This window comes from Charadrius vociferus, unplaced genomic scaffold, assembly GCF_000708025.1.
Source record: "Charadrius vociferus isolate BGI_N301 unplaced genomic scaffold, ASM70802v2 scaffold173, whole genome shotgun sequence".
Taxonomy (NCBI): domain Eukaryota; kingdom Metazoa; phylum Chordata; class Aves; order Charadriiformes; family Charadriidae; genus Charadrius; species Charadrius vociferus.
Genome location: NW_009648369.1, coordinates 980,775 through 1,000,476, shown reverse-complemented (window position 1 = coordinate 1,000,476; position 19,702 = coordinate 980,775). Strand labels below are relative to the sequence as shown.

Here is a 19,702-nt window from a genome sequence, read left to right as displayed (position 1 = left end):
TGGCTCAGAAAAGAAAGTGAGTTTGTTTATCTTAGAGCTGACGCTTGTGAGAAAAACGTGGCAAAGGCAAAGGAAATGTGCATTAGCTAATTGGGAGCTGCTAGTTTAGTCAAAGGGAAGTTTTGTCCAGTAACACCCAGGAAACTGTTGTACAAGCAAATTGTAACTGTGGAGAACAGCACAATTTAAGCATGCAGAACCAAAAAACCTCCTTTTCTGTGAAATAATCTCATTTGTACCCAGCCATTCAAATGGAAAAATCTAGTGGAAATTTGCTGCTTAGTCTCCCTCATTATAAGGAGCGGTGCACGTAATTCCAAGGTGTTTGCCAATGATTGTTAGTTTTCTGTAAGATTTTTGCTAACATTTGGAAACATGGAGTTCAGAAACATGGAGTTTCCAAATGAGAAGAGTGTGGCTCTTCAGTGCATTTAGCAAAATTAAAAAGCTCTTGCCATGGAAGATGGACTGCTGATCCTTGCAGATTTCTGGATATGAACTTCTTTGTATGACTGAGATTTTCTGTTGTAAGGTACATAGAGAATAGTATATGCCAGGGAAGGACCCTACAAAGAACTGCTTTGATTAAGAAGTTGTGAGATTTCACCTTTCTTGAAGAGAGATAAGAGCTGAACTCAGATTCTGACTAGGACTTTACCTTCCACAGTGATACCGCTATCAGATACGACCATTAAACGTAATATTACGCTAGTTATGTAATTCAGGCTAGTATCTGAACAATTGAAGCAGTTCCATAAAATACTTTAAATGAAATATAAAGTCTGTTTTTTTTTACCTGAGGGAGCAGCAGATGTGGTTCTTTCACTGCTCGGTCCCAGTAATTTCACATGGCTGGCAGGGAACCATCCTTTCTGTCTCTTTTTTCCTCTTGCCTGTAAATGTTTAAAATGTTTATTACACAATTAAGAAACCAAATAGTCTACGGACTGGAAAAAATGCCAACAAGTATGTTACACAGTTTTGCCAACAAAAGACAAAAAGTCAGGCTTCCAAACACCCACCAAATACTAAATAGATCTCAAAAGGAAAAAATCTGGCTAAAAGACAAAATGACCCAATATAAATAAAGTTGCACCCTAATATCTTCTAGCAAATTTATTCATCAAAAATTTTCAAGTGCAGCAAATTATTTCAGTGTACAATTTAATTATAGGGCAGAAGATTCGCTCTATGAATGTTCCACTTATGCATCATATGAGTCTCTAATGAGATACCCAGAACAGAAGCAACAATTACCACAAGCTACTTCTGCAAACCCTGACCTAAGTATTTGGTATCACTTCCTCCCTAGTACAGCGCGGGAGAGTTTGAAAAGAATTTCCTCATTTTTTAGTCTTTGCTTTTTGGGTCCCACAGATAAAGATGATGTCTGCACACACTGAAGAAACAAATATACTTCAGAGTGCACAAAAAAGCCAGGATGTAAAAGTGAGCATAGGTTTTAGAAAGCAGTAACTGCAGAGTGAGCTCTATTACAACAAAAAAGAAGAAATTCAAACTACCAAGAACTGACAATTATGTATCTTAGTTTCTCTTCCCCCACCTTATTTTTTTTTGTAATTATTATTCCTGAGCCAGCACAGGGCCTACTTTTCTTAAAATACAAACTATTCATTGCTTTCTGTATTTTTTTTTTTTTGCACATACTATGAATAAATTTTCCACTGCTGTTAATTCACAGAAACTCAGCGCAGCAATTTCTCAACTTGTGCACTGTGATCTCTGCTCCAGTATCTGTAAAGCAGGCTGGTTTTAAAAACAGATGCTGAATAGTTAGATCAGCTCTGTTCTAGCTGTTGGAGGGGGAAGATAGTTCTTAACAAGACTATTCACTCAAAACAGAGTGCGTGAGGCTGTAGAACACCTTAGGAAAAGCCAATTAAGTGATATTAAGAGGACAAAACTTTCTATTGTGCTGTTCAATCCCAATATTGGAAATAGCATTTGGTATTGGAAGTAACATTTTTAAATTCAGGCTAACACTTCAGATTCAGCTAAAATTCAGCTAAAGAAAAGGGTAACAAAGAGACATTATAAGATCGTGATTTAACTTTTTGCATTGTTTGCAAAGATGAAGGCTATTATGGACAAGATCCACGGGGCTCTAAAAGTCACAATATCAACTGTGATTTAAGAAGAACATCATGTAACAATCCCCTCAACCCTTGGGACTAGAAATTCATCACTAGGTGGGGAAAGGAGAAAAGTAGGAACAGCAGCCTTCACAATAAACTAGCTTCCCACTCCAACTTCCAAGAATTCCTGTTCTTTCATTAGAATAATTTTACAATTTAATGTTTTACCAATTAAATCCTAACTAATTTATTGACTGTCAACATCCCTCTTCCCCCTCCCACGCACATGTTCACTGACAGTTTTACTATTTTCTGCAACCCCCAAAAAAATCCCAAACCAAAACCCAAAGAAAAACCCCCAGCAACTCAAGATTTAATTAAAAACTTGGGTTTCCCCAAATATGGTTTATACAAGATGAAAATAACCCTCTAGCCAGCTTTTAGAATGCTATACTTGGTTGCTTTCTTGAATTAAACACAAGATCACCTCCTTGCCATTCATGAAGTTACAATTATTTCTGCTTCAGTAATTACCTGCAACTCTCCTTGCCACCATCCACTAGCGTTTTTCTTCAGAATAAGTATCAGCTGTCCTGGAGCAAGACTAAGCTGTTCAGATCCTGATGCAGCATAGGCAGTAGTAACCTGAGCAATTTCTGAAAAGATAATATATTCATTACAGTTGTTATTTTTTCGTTACATTTGTTACTTTTTCATTACAGCTAGATCCACAGAAATATCCTGGTAGGTATCTTGCAGCTAAGCACATTAGCCACCATTAAAACACTGCTATGAACCTAAACGCTCACAGTCACTTAAGAAACAGTCCTAAATGTTAAAAAGTTATCACACACTTACCAGGTTTCTTATTTATTGTTCCAGTTTTGCCAGCATTACTAGAAGCCTACAAAGACACAACAATCATCTTTTAATGTGCAATAAAAACAGTAGAGTTTACACCAACTTTAAGGATGTGGACAGAAAAACACGCAGAGATTTTAATTTTGACCTCATATTTAATAATCCTGCATGGAAAGGGACAGCGTGACACTGTGGCTACAGCACTGATTTAGCACTCAAGCTACCTAGGCTTTTCTTTTCTGTCAAGCACATTAACCTCTGCTTAAAATCGCTAAGAGCTGGATATCAATACCAGTAATACAATAAAATTAAGAGTAAGCATCGTGCGTTAATTCTCAGAATACAAACTCACTTCTTGATCCTTTGGTCTGACGTAATTGGAGGGGAAGATTCCAGTTCTGCCATCAATGCTCCCGGTCCACCATTCCCCTTCCTTCTGGGTCACTAGGATTTCCTCGCCTTCCATGAAAGTCAAGTCACCAGGCTCAGAGCTTGAGTATGAATAGAGTGCAACATACTCTGTGCAAACAGCGCATATAAAGGAGACAACAGTTTCAGATAGAAGGATAAAAAAAAGTATGTCAGATGCAAGTAAAGGTATTTTTGATATCAGCGTTCATCAGTGTGTTCATAATATGGATCACGTCTTCACAAGTTTCTGAATCGACCTACCTACTTGCTTGATTGTAATCACATCTCGCCTCATGCTTACAACTCTGAATCACAGGTACACAACTTTGCACAGATAGGTGAATTTGGCACAGCGAGACTTACTACCCTGTGATCATCCTGCAGACCAGCAGAGGCCTGTAGACCACAGCTTGAAAACTCATCTCTTGCATTAAGTATTCCACCCTGTGTTTCACAGCAAGCACCTATATTCCACACCTAAATCTGATTAAAACCATTCTTATCTGACTAACACAGCAAAAATAAAAAAAAACACAAGTGGAATTAAAATATAACTGGGGAAGCATGGAGATACACTAGATTAAAAGGCTTAGAAAGCGCTTCCCACATTTTTTTCTCCAGTAATATTTGTTTTCTCTACTCCCCGCTGATTAAAAGAGAATGATCTACACTCAGGAGGACTAAAAATCCCTTCTCATGTCTCTACACTGTAGCATTATACAGTAGAGAACAGCAGGAAGTGAACTTGGCTTACGGGTATGAGACATATTTAAATTTCCAGAAATAAATTAATGCTCGAGCTAAAGTCTTAAAATCAAAGCCAAAACCCAGACCTACGCTCAACCTGAATTAGTTATAAGCTTCACTTAAGTTCCTGTTTTAGAATTCTCACATCAGTAGCTCAACATTTGCACTGTGGACAAGCATTAAAAGGCCTGCTCAGAAACTCTTTGTGTATTTAAGCTTATTCACATGCCATTAAGCAGAAACAGACTGTATCACCAAATAGCATATTTCACGCTGTCTTACCCTCTCCTGCTGTGTAAGACTGTGTATTAGGCTTTTTGTTTACAGCTGCATAAATAGCTTCTGGTCTGCAGAGAGAGAAAAAGGTTTGTGTAACGAAAACTCTGATCAAGAACAAATCTCTATCGGGATGAGACTAAGCTCATTTTGGTTATCTCAAAGTCGGTATTGCCTCTGAATTAACTGCAAAGACTTCCCTAACTGTCAAACAGTGACAGGTACTACTGATATTTAAAATACAAATGGCCTCCAACAGCACATCACTTCAAAAAAAAGGAATGTGATGAAAAATTAGAATATATATTCACAAATTATGCTATCCAAAAGAAGTACAAATTAAAGATTTTGTCTAAATTCTCTCATTCTAGAGAGTTTCTAAGAACTTTTATCATAATGTATGAAAAGAAGAATTCACACACAATGGTGCAGCCATCCCAGAAGTAAACAGACTTTGAATTACTACCTGAACAGCTTCCTGCAGCATTAGAATAGACATAATGATCAAGTAAAGAAAAATACACTATTTCTGCAAGATGTGCCTTACAAGCTTACAATTATTTGTGGGTCACTCAGGAATTGGCACCTTCAGAGGCAGAGCACAACTACACTGCAAGAGAGCTGACTGGGTAATGAACCAAAACAAAGTCTGGCACTTGATGAATAATCAAACACCACTGATTTTTCACAGCACTCAGCCTTGGAAGACACAGTAGTGAGCCCAACATTACTTGGCTTGCCAAAATGAAATAATAAAAGCCTAAAATGGCATGGTGTAAATTGTAAATGGTATTTATGTTCTGCACTGCAAGAATTTTGCACTCTAAACCATCTCTTTTCGCCAACTATTGAATAAAACGAGAATAAAAGTTGCACTTACTCCTCTTTCTTGATTTCGCTCCCTGGTAAGAGCTTGACATACGATTTTGGAAACCAACCCCTTCCTCCATGTACCTCTCCAAACCACCAGTTCTCCTGCTGCTCCAGGACAGTAATGATATCGTTTTTTGAAAAATTCAAGTGGTTATCTTTTTTTGCAGTCCAAGAGCAAAGTGCTTGTGCTTTTAAGTTCTCAACAGGCTGCCCCTGTTAAGACAGAAGTGGAGATGATGATCGACCACACTACCCCAAACTGCTGCAAGTGTTAAACACAAACAAACAAACATTGATGTATCTTTTATTGAAGTTTAAGCAACTTCATTCCTAAGTGATGGCTGAATAACTTGTTGTACGGTCAACAACATTTTACATTGATGTATACAAGCTGTTAATCGAGAAACAATCTCTCAACTCTGTTTCTTATTTGTTAGCAATATCTCATGTGCCTAATTACAGGTGAAAACGATTTTAAAATTATGAAACATACATGAGTCTTCTTGCTCAGTGGTCCCTGGAAACATATGGAATTATGTCAATGCACACAAGTGGAGCATTCAGACTAGCTTCTTTATCCTCTAGCCTGTTCAGTGCACACAGTATTAGAAAAGTTGTGTTTTGGTTTGTTTTTTCTTTAATTCAGTTTCATTAACGTGAATCTAAAATATGTGAAGTTCTCCACTCTCACACAATATACCTGTCCGTGAATGGGTGAAACAGATCCAGGGGACACGGTACGAGTAAAAGCTGATTTCTGTTGCCATGCTGTATTAACATTCAGGTTAGAAAAAGGTATGTTTTGGTAATCAGATTCTTCTGCAGATTTACTTGGTGAAAGTGGTCTGCAAATTGAATACAGGCATATTTACCACATTACAGTTTTTATACAAAAAGTACCTCAAGCAGAAGAACTTTTTTTTTTTTTTTAAAACTTATATCAAACAGATATGCTATACAATGTAAAGTAGACTATCAAATACTTAAAATTTCCAAGCTAAGACTTTCAGGTAGCTTCTCCAATAAGGTTTCTGCATTTATATTTTAAAAACAAACACCGAATGAAACTATACAGGACATCATGTGTTAGCTAAATTTAGAAAAAGCAATTTTAACACAAACATAACAAAAACTCACTCTGAAGCAGCTGAGGTAGTAGATAAAGATACTGTAGGAGGAAGTAAGGCCTTCTTCGGAGACAAAGATTTTTCTCCTTCTGGTATTTTTTCCACATAATTGCACGGAAACCAACCAAAATGTCCTTGAAAACTCCCATAAAGCCAACCAGGCTCCCCTACAGTTTTTTCATCAACCTATGGACAGGAGGATAAATACAAAGAAAACACAATTAGCAGCGTGAAACAAACAGGGCATCTAGTGCATCAGCACCTGCTGGCACTCTGAATTGAACAGCATGAGCAGCACTCACACAAGGATCAGCATTTTCATTCTTTTCCCTTTCAGAAAAGGGCTGGTTTTGCTCTGTTCAAGAAACAGGGTGATGATGCAATTGCACTGGTTTTAGACACAGGTGGAGACAGGCCTCAAAGACATCATATTCCTTCAAATGGGCCCCAAACATGCACACTGTCGATCATGTACTCTACCTGGAGCCACTCCAGCTTGCCAAAAATTACGGTGCACTACATTATATTTTGCCAAATGCACAACCGAGAGGCAGTGGCTGGCAAGCCTAGCAGTGCACGAAAACAACTGCTGCAGTTCTGCTTATATAGCTATAATTAACTGTGTCATTTGACTGCATCCAAATTGCGTCCAAAAATTCTGTTATTTACTATATGATTAAGTATAGAGCATCCTTAAACATTCATACCAATATTGAAGGCTCCATTATGCTGCAAATTAGCAAATTAGTCAAAATTAGCTAAAAATCAGCAGCTCATCAAATATTATCAGCTAGTTAGCTTAGTTGAGGTTTGGGGTATAAGTGGAGGAGGAGGAGGAGACGGCAGCTGTTAGCCTATTTCTAAAATAAATTATCAGTAGTTAAATGACACAGTTAATCTTATATATACATGAAAAAAATATATATAGGGAAGTGATCATCCGCCTGTACTCAGCACTATTGAGGCCCCACCTCAAGTACTGTGTTCAGTTTTGGGCCCCTCACTACAAGAAGGACATTGAGGTGTTGGAGCATGGCCAAAGAAGGGCTACAAAGCTGGTGAGGGGTCTGGAGGACAAGTCTTGTGAGGAACGACTGAGGGAACTGGGGTTGTTTAGCCTGGAGAAGAGGAGGCTGAGGGGAGACCTTATCACCCTCTACAACTACCTGAAAGGAGGTTGTAGAGAGGTGGGACTGACGTCTTCTCCCTGGTGACAAGTGATAGGACAAGAGGAAATGGGTTCAAGTTATGTCAGAGGTTTAGATTAGACATTAGGAAAATTCTTTTCACTGAAAGGGTTATTAAACATTGGAACAGGCTGCCCAGGGAGGTGGTGGATTTGCCATCCCTGGAGGTGTTTAAAAAAAGGGTAGATGTGGTACTTGGGGACGTGGTTTAGAGGTGGTTTTGTCAGGGTAGGTTGATGGTTGGACTTGATGATCTTAAAGGTCCCTTCCAACCTCAGCAATTCTATGATTCTATGAATTCTATATCTGAGAAGGAAGCCAAAACAAAATCTACTTCTCTTGTTCCCTCTTCTGTGCTTCATTGGTATGAAAATGCAAATGATTTAACACTGTCAAACTGAAGGCTAACACTTAAGTGTTTTAATAGTTTGTACCACATTGCTTTGTAAATTCTCCCTTATCACCTACCTATATTGCTTATAGTACATATGGTTCCTCCTCATTCAGACTTACGTATTAGACACATATATATTAATTGTATTACCATAGTTGTAAATCAGTTTTCACATTCCACCTGAATGCACTTGCTTTCAAAAACATGCATGCTGACAAGTGATAGAATTACATGACATCACACAGACTTCAGCTGAGATGTCAGAAGACATTTCCAATCTTATAGTCCTGCTGTAATATTAGAGATAGCATATTCAGCAGAATCCAGAAACGTGCTACAAGGAACAGACACAGAATTAACTACTATAGTTATCTGCCTGAGCGAGTGTTTATAAAGGAACAGCCAACAAGAGGCAGAAGTCTATGTTAAAAATACATTAGAAAACGCTATTAAGATTCAGAAGAACCTTTCACATCTACTTGCTAAATAACTAGTTTTATTTTAATTCAAATGTCATTAATTAATAATTCATGTCTCTATTTACTATGCTTATATTTCAAGCAGACACTTAGAGGCCAACCTGTACGTGTACAAACTGCAACAACTCTATCGTTCCTCATCTATTAATTTTATAAAGTTTATGCTTAGCATTCACTATTGTTACTTTAAACAGATTCGCAACACCTCTAGGATGTTTAAGAGCCAGAGAAAGATTTTAGCTAATCTTAATCTCACCTTTTTAAGAAAAAAAAAAAAAAAAAAGTTTTGAGTAAACCTTAAAATGTATCAATGTAATGCTTTTGAAACTTAAGACCCTGCGTCTCTCAAGGCCAGGGAAGGGGGTGTGTGTGTGATTTTCGCAAGTAAAACGTGATGGCAAATCTTACCTGAATTACATCTCCCGTATTAAAGCTCATCTCATCATGATTCCTTGCTTCAAATGGATATAAAGCTCTGTAATTTACCAAGGCAACTGAATTCCTAGACTCTGAGACACTAACTGCATTGCCTAAAAGGACAAGAAAACTAGTTACCATTTTGATACAGCTGAAAGACACACGCTCAGTTGGAGCCCCATCATTCTAGGCAACGGGTATGAACATAAGAAGAGAACGGTTCTTGCCCCAAAGACACAATGCAAGTATCAAAGGAGATCACTAGCTACGGCAGGCTGAGGGATGCATACAATGCAAGAGTTTAACATGCTAATCACAGTAAACATAACACAGGCAATAAAATGCATTGTCTTCTGAAGTGGAAAAATAATGAACTCTTCTCATTTTTCCTTGTCAAACTGCTCTGGCTAAGCCAGTTTGTTTTAACAAAATTATTATTTTCCAAGTTGAAAATATACCACTGTTGCAACAGCAAGTGTTCAGCAGCGTGTGTGAAGATTTTACTTAGAAACCTAAAATAGCAGAATATCATGATTTCTATTTTCTTTGCATCTCTGTTCTCCAAGTCTGTGACTGATGTTGCTAACAGTGAATGCTTTACAAGGTATAGCTGAGGTGTGCAAATATCTTTCAGCACTGTTCTCATTCAGTTCTTGCTGAACTCGGTGATAAAAGTGGCTAATAAAAACTGACAAGAACTAATGAAGGATGGAACTAATCAAAATTGCCTTTAGAGAAAATATTGTTAAACCAGTATTTTTCAAAATCCCACAACTAGAGTTACATCTGGTCATTCAGTTCTTTGCTTTTTAACAAGAGGTATTGAGTAATGGAGAAATAAATTAGATTGCAATGTTAATAAATCACTTTGCAGAGCATTACCTGCCCATCCACTCATCACTGAACAAAACTCCGTATTAGCATTCTGCTTTAATGACAGAAAATGCAGGCCTTAGGGAAAAGCTAAATTACTACTGTTTCCAGCATTTGTGATTTGTTGACCGTGATCACTGGAAAATTTGTCATCAGTCATAGGTGCTGAAACCTGATAGAAGTAACTTAAGTTAATGGGATGATTTATAACTAAGTAAAGACATGAAACATTATTGGTTTTGGGGTTTTTTAAAATATTTTAGACAATAAGCCTTCCATTGTGTCACATTAACAAAAATATATATTTAAAGAATGGTTCTTACTTTCCTGACTGTTATGTCATTAAAGCAAAAACGTAACAGACTAAGATTACCTTCATTTTTCCAGGGTGGCTTAAGACTTTTACCCTCTGTTGGTTTCAAAAGATCTGCAAACTTCTCATTTATGTTTAATTTAGAATTGCGTTTCTCCACCTCTTGAGAGTTGGTCACTTCTTTTATTTTCTTTATTTCTTGGTTCTGCTTACGCCTCTCCTCGGCTTCTTTTGCAATTTGTTCTTGCTTTCTTTTATCTTCTTCCAGTTGCCTCTGCCTTTGTTGTTCTGTCTCCTTCAAGATCGTGGCTTGCCTGTTTTTTTCCTCCTCTGCATGAAGCTGTTTATTTTCCCTTTCTCTCATCAGAGCAACTGCTTCTTCAGCTTTCAGCTTTTCTTGAACTTTTTCCTGCATTCGTTCTTCCTCCAATCGCTTCTTTTTCTCTTCTTCTTCCCTTCGGATATTTTCCTGCCATCGGTTCTCCTTCTCCCGTTTTGCTTTCCTGAAAGAATGAGAGAGGTAGAAGAACATTCATATAAAAATGAGTGAGATGGTGTTTGTAGAGTAATTGACTGCATTTGTCAGTACAACCAAGTCTATGACACTGATCACTCTCCTCTCTGTGCGGTAAGCTCCTCCACAGAAGACCATGCTTTGTCTTAACCTGAGTACCAGTATATTTCACATATAAATAACAAATGGATTAAAATTCTTGGTATAGAAACACTGCCACGTGGTTACTTGTGCAGTGCCTCCACGGCCACTTCTGCTCACCTACATCCTGATGAGCAAGAAGTGATCTGTTTATTGAACAAAGGTGGTTTTAAGCTGTCCAAGTTAGTTTCCAAATCTCGAAACTGGAAACTAAGATTTCCAAACAGCTTAATAACAAAATTTCACTCTGGTATATAGATAAAAATAGCCTTCACATACTGACATTTGCTGCTTTAATTTTTTGCTTTCAGCAGTTGTAACCTATTCAATATGCTTATGGCCGCCACAGCCACAATCTTCATCAGACAGAATCTAGAAATTCGACTGTATTCTCTGAAATTATTCTGATTTTATCCTGTGCCTCATCTCTCCAAAGAAGTTATTATCCAACTATCCAATTCAACACCTTAAAAAATCATTGTATTTTAGCTGTTGAGATCTTTCTTCTGAAAAGAGCTGACCTAACCCTTTGGGCCACCTTCTGAAGAGGTTGTTGAGGAGGGACCATGCCTAGAGGAGACTGCTTCGTCAAATCACTGTGGGAGGTCCACTCATATGATAGTCATTTTATTGTGTTTTAAGCACATGACAGGATCTAGTAGGAGCTGTGCAGTAATGTTGTTACTCTACCATACAGCTACGTTCAACAGAAAAATTAACGGGATATCATTATACATATGGCATATGGTTCTGTTAAAGGGACTGTCACAAATGTTATGAGACTCCATCACACTGTTGTAGAAAAATGTTGTCATGTTAAGACCATGAATCACACATGCTACAAGGTCACCAGCTCTGCTTCATTAAAAGTAGTCATAGCAAATATGAATCATTGAAAAAGAAAATCTCTCTCAAATTAAAAAGACAAACCACAGCAATTCTGTGAATGAGAAGGAAAGCCAAAACTCATACACCAAAGCAACTCCAGAGCTGCAGACTCCCCACCGAGAGCGCCCACCCACCCTCTCCCCGGCACTGTTTCAATCCAGGGCTGATAAGCACAAAACAAGCAGCAGATAGCAGAAGGTCCAGAAAGAGGAACAACAGAGTGGCACCTTAAAACAGCCAGAATCAAACCCTAGAAACTATGGTTTCTTAATCAGTGAAACAAAAGAAAACAAATCTACTTGAGAACAAAACCATGAGAAACCAAGAGCTGAGAATGGTAAAAGTCTGAGTGTCGGATACAAGGCTGGGCTGAGCAAAACCAGGACCATACACACAAAGGGATATATACATATACATGAAGGGATGTTCCTCTGAGACATATATGTGAATTTTCTCATTGTCCTCCTAAAAAAAGAACCAAATTTAAAAACTCAAAACTTGCTCACTCATCCAGCTTTCAAGATTAACATAGGAATTAAGCAGTCAATGCCCCTCCTGTTGTCTTAAGTATCAATCTCAAATCTGCCTCGATATACATGACAAACAACCAGTACCTACTGAGTCAGAAGTGCTTTTAAGGCAATAGGTCAGATCTTTTGAAGGCCAGCAAAACAAGGCAGAATATATAAGGAATTTTAAATGTGTGAGGATTATCTATTAAGGGAGCTAAAAATCTTATTAGCAAAAGTGACTACTTGGTTTATGTGAATCATAAGGGGTTTGGGTTTGTTGGTTTTTTTTTTTTAAAAAAAGAAGATAAAAACAGTTTGGAAAGTGGAAATTCAAACCATCTTATATCAGTGGTACTCCATATAAAACGTTTTCTCTAAGGCAACTCACTAGGATGCATTTTTATTGATTAGACCTGCTTATCCATGTCTTAAAGTCACCAGAGCATTCTCTTGCTTTAAAAACCTCAACGCTGATACATTCAGACATGGTACCTTGCAGCCTCATCTTCCAGTCGCTTCTTCTGTGCAAATTCAGCTCTTCTTTTTTCTACCTCTCTTATTTTGTCCTGTTTGATCCTGTGGAGCTGCTCCAAGGCTAATTGCTGTGTGCTGTAACTTTCTCTCAGGTCCTAACAAAGAAACACAATGAAGTACATCAAAAGGAATAAAGCCAATCTTTTGAAAAAAGCACTCAGGCATTTTAATGCTTTGTGAACCAAGTTTTAATACAAATGGACAAAGTAATAATAAGTTATTAATAGTCCTTGGAGGTCACTGTAAAGAAAGTCAAATAAACAGAAGTATAAAAGTAGCAGGCAGGTTTGCAAAGCCTTTGACGTAACTTAGGCTTTCAAAGAGACCTTCCAGTCATACACCTGCTGGAAATGGCACATATAACAGAGGAGAAGGGAAGATATAAAACCAAGTGTTCAACTACAACATTATCTAAGGACACAGAGGGCAATGAAGCGTATCATTTAACTACAAGACGCATTTGCTGACGAGGCAGCTTCAACTGAAAGCCAACACAATCCCATAAACCTGAGAACGCATCCCTTCAGTGGGGTGTTCGCCTTCACAATGCTGTCTGAATGATCAGTCCCAAATACAAATCATAAAAACTCTATATAACGTCCAGAAAGCTCACCGCCACAGGAAGCCATAGCCTAAACATACTAATTCAGACTGGAGTTTTCCCATATTTGTAAACTTTACAATTTTACGCTTTTCCTTTTGAACACATCCCTTCAACTCCTATTCCATCTCCCTCTGGTAACAAACTTTTTCACAGCAGAAAAATCACCATGAATCTTTGGGATATCTACAATAGAATTACTTTAGACTGTACTTCACCACATTACAAAACATCCGTAAGATATTATATTATTTTTTCTTAGGAATCCTATTGATACAGACTGAGCAATGCAACAGGTATACCCTGAGTTTTCATATCTGATCTTATAAACGCAAACAAAACAATTAAGAATTATCTACTCCCACTCCAATATGCACCTCTACCAATAGTCACGCTGCCTAAGAGACATTGCGCAATTTATATGAAAAGGGCAAGATAACAAGATTTCTGCATCAGTGGAAGTCTCTGTAGCAACAAACTAAACCAAACAACTGACTAGTATTTCCCCTGAACATATTCAGCTGAGAATACTTTTTCTTCTCATTTTGCGTAGAAATTGAAGATTGCTATGGAAACAAAACTGCATTATAAAAACTCTTGTATCTTTGATTTAAGGACAGAATAACCCTTATGCAAAATGGAAAGGTCAGTTAAGTAATTCTGAGAGTAATGGGGGGGGGAGGGAGAATAAATCAAAGTCAGATTTTTGACCCCAGGAGACAAAAGCAGTGTAGAGGAAAAACAGTAAGGAGGTTTTAGTACTGGGTTAATCTCGATGTTTGGTAGTATTGTCTTTGCCCTGTTATAGGTCATATTCTGGGTATTGATACTATTTCCAAAATTTTCAACTTGAACCGAGAATTCATTAACCTGACTCACAGCTTAAGATATATGGATACAGGCACAGCGAGACAGGTAGAGAGCAACAGACGGAAAGGTGGGAGAAGACACTGTTTCCAACTACGACAGGATTTTTTTGGTTGATGTTACTGCAACTAAAAATAAAAATATCTCAGTAAAACAACAGAGTGAACATAGTCCGTTAAAGAATAAAATGGCCATCAGTATTTTGCAGTTTGGCGTTCTAAGCAGGTAAGAAAATTTTAAGGCTTTAAGAGGATGTAAAAGCTAGCAGAAAGAAAAAGAGCCTATCAATTTTCTTTTAGGAAAAATTATTTAATAGAAGTTGTACATCCAAACAGAAAGGGTAAGCAGAGAAAAATTGCAAAATAATTAATAACCAAAAGAGCCAAAGATTAGAAAATAACCTTAAGTAAGAGGAAGAGGTTGTTGAGACAGCTTAGCAGAGACAAAAGGCACTGAAGAACAGAATCATCCATATTCTCACACTGTAAGATAAGGCAGATAAAAAGCCAATTAATCTTTGCACTATATTTTGAAAAACTACTTTAGGGAAGACTAAATGGTAGGTGCAGCCACTGAACACAGCAAGCCATGCAACAAACAAGTAACCAAAAGCACGTGTTATACGTAGCCATTTTTTAAAAAGAACAGAAACTCCTTAAATGTTCACAAATTTGTGTGTTCTTTTTTATTGGAGAGTGCAGAGCCCTCATGCTGGCCCAGCATAAATCCATTACTGCAGAACAGTTCACATCAGCGCCACGAGGAGGAAGCTGGTAAATGCAGTGAAGTGGATGCATGCTACCCTGCCTGAGAGTTGCATGCATTTTTAATCAAGTCGAGTTGCCTCAAACAAAAATGCCTTCACGGTGAGTGGTCAGTATTTCTTAACTTCTACACAAATAAGTGGCCTATGCTTACTTTTAGGACAATATCCAAGTCTGCTACCAGATCTTGTACAATGTACTATGAAACTCTGTATTGAAAGTTTAATGTTCAGTCCACAATTCAAAAATTGTAGCCAACCTAACCTCAGTACCACAAGAACAGAATTTGCAAGGGCCTGAGAAACTTCGATTCTAAATCAAAAGGAATTCTAAAAGGCAAAAGTTGAGAGTGAGCAACAGTTGATTCATGCAAAGCAATGATTAGCAACAGGTTCATATTTTAGTACATTAACAATAATATTAAATGCACTTTTATTACGGTATTTACTCCAAGACTTTTTGTAATTCTTGTTTGACATTAGAAGTTGGGGAAAGCTTTTTGGAAGCCTGGTAGAAGTGTCACCAATCTTTATGACTGGATGGAGGATGGTGTAAGACTAAGTATTCAGATAATGCACGTACCTTAAGCTGACTGTTGAATGCATCCATTTCAGCAAGTTTAGAAGCAGTTTCTTTCTCAAGGGCATCTAGTTGTTCCTTAAGTCTTTGGCATAATTCCTCCTTTTCTAGGGACTTCTTGTGCACGGAACTGATTCCTGTACCTGCATAAGGAAATACAAACAATTTTATAAGGATTTCTGTTTTCACTAATTATTTTACAACTTTCCTAATATACACATATTCCCAACTTCTTTCTTTACAAAAATTCCTTGATTTACCTTTGTATTTGTATATGGCACAAGGAAGAAATGGCCCCAACACCTAACTGAGACATAGAAGCATTACATGCAATACATACAGATTAATTTGCAAGGTGCTTTTTTTAATATCAGACCAAGTTTCTCTAGATAGGGACTTCTAGTGTGATTTGACGTAAAGGCCAGTGTAAATTTTACATAAATTAACTCCCTTGAGTTTTACACTACCAAAAAAAGACAACATGTAATAGTATCTGTGGGCTGTATAGTCTGTGTAAATAAGGTTTCAAGCAAAATCTGTTCTTTCTTGCAAAAATGTGTTTGTTTGCCCCTTATTTAGAACATGAAGGAAATAATGGAATGCAGATGCAACAATGCTAAGATGGCACTAGCTCAACAGATACAAAAATGAAGGTGTGATTAACACCCCTGTACCCTTCAGCCTTTTTTACAAGTGATGAAAAGCCAGCAATGCAAACCAAAGAGAATTCATTTGCAGGCACTTACTCTGAGTGTTTTCTTGTTGAGCGTTTTTAATTCTTTCACTTAACAATTGCTTTTCAGGAACTAAATAGATCAGTTTATTCTGATAGTCCTGTAGATATTGAAGAGAACATAACAAATTTTTAATATTGCTTATAAATCATTGAGTAAAAATGGGTGAATTTTCAAACATAACTTCAACGCATGTTAAGGAAATGTGGATGCAAGTTATCACTATGGGGCAGAGGAAAAAGTGACTCCTATACTCTCAATATAAATACTATTAAAACTGAATGTTTTTTGACCCAAACACATTAACACAGCTGGGAAAAAAAACCAAGCAAAACACAGACATGCTAAAAGTGTAAATATTATCATGAGAGCATTTAAGTTGACTGCCCAAGCCTAACATAATATATTAACTTTCTGTGACACACAGGAACATGAAAGGAAGTTTCCCTGACGTGTAGGAGCATTACATAAAAATATAGTAGAGAATGATTTATGGTAGTCAATTGATTTGAAATTATTAATGTCTTGCTATTCAAAGAGACAAAGAAAGAAAAAACAGCAGCAGGGTAATTCAACCCAAAGACCAACTTGCTCTGCATACAGAAAAACATTCCTTGTAAAAATTAGAGTCTGGAGCCATAAGAGCATTTATAATTAAAAAGAAGTCACTATTATCGGTTCACATAAGTTGAGGTTTGTAATCATTTCTTTAACATTAATGTAATCATTTCTTTAACATTAAAAATCAAACTAAAAATCTGTGCAGTGTTGACGACCTTGCCAATTTCCTCTCTCTGCTACAATCAAACCAATTCACTATTCCTCCCTATCGGTATGAATTATCAACAGCGTTATGGAAACCCAGAATAAGTAGTAAAGGAGAACTACAAGCTTAACAGAAAGTCACATACCTGAAGCTGTTGTTGTAGTTGCTTCACTTCCATAATTCCTTGGTCATATTTCTTATCTAATGCCTCCAGCTCAGTTTTCCGAATTTGCTTTTTGCTTCGAACATCTTGCAATCTGCCTGAGATTTGCTGATGTTTGTCCGTCTAGAAGGAAAGCAAAGACAAAATATACCTCATACAGCAAGTAACACTTCTCCCCTACATCTATGGATGACTAGTTCATGATGAATTCTTTAAAACAACCCAAAATATATGCTTTAGATTGCTCATCCAAAGCAGGGTGAAACTCCTGGTAGGCCATTAATGTAGATTTTAATATTTGCATATTTAAAATATTGTATTTCAAGATGTGTAGTGAAATTTCTGTCTTACCAGGGCTTCTAATTCAAGATTAAGGCTCTTCTTTTTAGAAGTCAACTTGACAATTTCTTCTTGTTCCCTGTTACGCTGATTAAGAAGTTCTTGGCGACGAATTCTTTCCCATTCCAATCGCCGCTGACGCTCCAGTTCTTGCTTTGCTGCCTGCAGAAAAGTTACATTACCTTAAATTACAATCGAGATGCAGAACTCTGAGATCGTGATTTAATACAACATGCTCTATTTCTAAATAGCATAAAAGCAAGACATCATATTGTCTTTTGTAAAGTGCTCTTATATACTTCAGCATCAAAGAATGGAGGAAGTGATCCTATCAGATTCTTCATGGGATGCTCCTAACTTTGGATGAAGAAAAACTACATAATTCAGAGAAAAAGTCTGTTTAGCTTAGAATACTGCCCATAAATAAGCACATTGACAGATATTATTCATAACCTACTTTGAGTATTTCACAGAACTACAAAAAATATGCAAGTCTTACGCATGCGCTGAGACACGAAGTAGAAGCAAATTTGTCTCAAGTTCAACTGTCAAAATATTATCAGTTATGAATTCAGCACAAACTTGTTTGGTATATGGATTTTTGCATAAATCCAAGAAATCTGTCCAAGAACATCTCATCTGTCCTATGAAGCATGTGAAAACCTTCAGCCTATACTTGATTCATTTATAACAGACACAATGTTTTCAGACAGAGATGATGTTTTCTCTCCAAGACAACGTGCCAATGGCCATGGGAAGAGACAGAACCAAAGCCAGCATTCAAATCCTGAGCGCTCCATCAAGTGGATACCGTATGCACGTACATATTCCTTAATGAAATAAAAAATTATTTCAAGAAAACAACCTCCCGCCTTTCTATTTCTTTTCTCCTTTCTTCTTCCCTTTGTCTTTCCAACTCTCGTTGTCTCTCCAGCTGCCTTTCCATTTCTTGTTGTTTCTTCCGTTCCTGTTCCTGACGTTCCCTCTCTCTTCGTTCTTGTTCTTCTCTTTCTTTCTGAGCCTTACGTTCTGCCTCTCTCTGCTGTTGTTCCAACAGGACCTGACGGCGTTTTTCCAGCTCCATATTTCCCCTCTCATAGTTGGCTTTCCTTTTGTCCTCAAATGTCACTAAAATAAGGAAAGGTAGTTATTTCTGTCCTGTGCAAAACACTGCTGTCAAATAAATACCTCAGTTATGCTACTAAATATAGATAGTTTCTTTTTGGCAAGCTCAGGTTGTTGGGTCATGGATGACATAAGCATCTTGCATTTGTTAAAGTATTGTTTTTCTTTTCAAAAATACCTTTAAATTTTCCTAAGTCTATTCCAATTGAGAAAAAAAAATGTTGTAGTTTAAAACTGACCCTGAAAATTACTTGCATTTTAAAGAAAACATAAAAGAACAGCTTTTATAAGCTAGGAGAAGACTATCTTCTGTTACAAAGATTTTCCACTGTGCAAAAAACCTTAACAAACAGAAAGAGCTTAGTTTTTAAGGGTGTTCCCTGTAAGAGCTCCTGAAGGTAAAAACAGCAGAAAACAAAATAGGATCAAGCTCAATTACTACAGCATAGGATAAAAAGAGAGACAAAGGAATGGTTTAGGCTTCCAGCCACCACCCTTCCAAAAAGAGGCAAGCTGTGTCTTGCAGTGTGCATGTAAGAGACCTTTGCATCAGGGAGTCAACAGCAGCATCTATGTTATGTGCAAATTACACCTAGTTCTCAGGGAATTAAACCACACTGGAACCCCCTGTTTTCAAAACGTCCAGAAGAAAGTCGTGTCAGGAACTTTCAGCTGAAAAAAAAATTTGCAGTAGCATGGCAACATTTGGCCAAGAAGGATTTCTTTTCCAAAATACATTATTAATCAGCACACTTTTCCTTTCCTACCGGTAAAAAAAGCCCCCCTCTCTGCCTTCTCAATTGTATTAGATGTAATAGGCTGACTACATCCACTTAACCACCTTGCTACCACCCAAGTTAAAAGGGATCTAGCTCTTGAAATAAGCTCCCTAAGGATTTGATTATGTCTTCCATTTTCTAAAGGTTTTAGTGCCCTTCAAAGACAGCCCTATACATTAAGAATCTGAACTCTATTTTACCTGGCTGTTTTTTCTGTGGCTCCTCCTCTTGCACAGGCTGGTAAGATGGCAGAGTTCCATTTATATTTTCAGTATATTTTCCACTCCTGGAGGGGAAAAAAAACCCCACCATTGTTAGACGGTTATTTTCTTTGCATAAAAC

General features: G+C 37.3%; 1 protein-coding gene across 1 annotated transcript in view; it reads right to left on the bottom strand.

Annotated features, from left to right (window-relative positions):
* Positions 1-19,702, bottom strand: part of ITSN2 (intersectin 2) — a 54,946-nt gene that overhangs the window by 21,895 nt on the left and 13,349 nt on the right. The window contains exons 11-28 of the mRNA XM_009885339.1: positions 19,561-19,646; positions 18,322-18,584; positions 17,469-17,618; positions 17,100-17,240; positions 16,201-16,288; positions 15,458-15,597; positions 14,513-14,593; positions 12,602-12,738; positions 10,115-10,557; positions 8,860-8,981; positions 6,402-6,577; positions 5,965-6,109; positions 5,272-5,477; positions 4,398-4,462; positions 3,310-3,476; positions 2,955-3,000; positions 2,631-2,752; positions 797-893 (exon numbers count right to left, since the gene is read on the bottom strand). Coding sequence (XP_009883641.1) covers positions 797-893; positions 2,631-2,752; positions 2,955-3,000; positions 3,310-3,476; positions 4,398-4,462; positions 5,272-5,477; positions 5,965-6,109; positions 6,402-6,577; positions 8,860-8,981; positions 10,115-10,557; positions 12,602-12,738; positions 14,513-14,593; positions 15,458-15,597; positions 16,201-16,288; positions 17,100-17,240; positions 17,469-17,618; positions 18,322-18,584; positions 19,561-19,646 — 2,675 coding nt within the window. The remainder of the gene's footprint in view (positions 1-796; positions 894-2,630; positions 2,753-2,954; positions 3,001-3,309; positions 3,477-4,397; positions 4,463-5,271; positions 5,478-5,964; positions 6,110-6,401; positions 6,578-8,859; positions 8,982-10,114; positions 10,558-12,601; positions 12,739-14,512; positions 14,594-15,457; positions 15,598-16,200; positions 16,289-17,099; positions 17,241-17,468; positions 17,619-18,321; positions 18,585-19,560; positions 19,647-19,702) is intronic.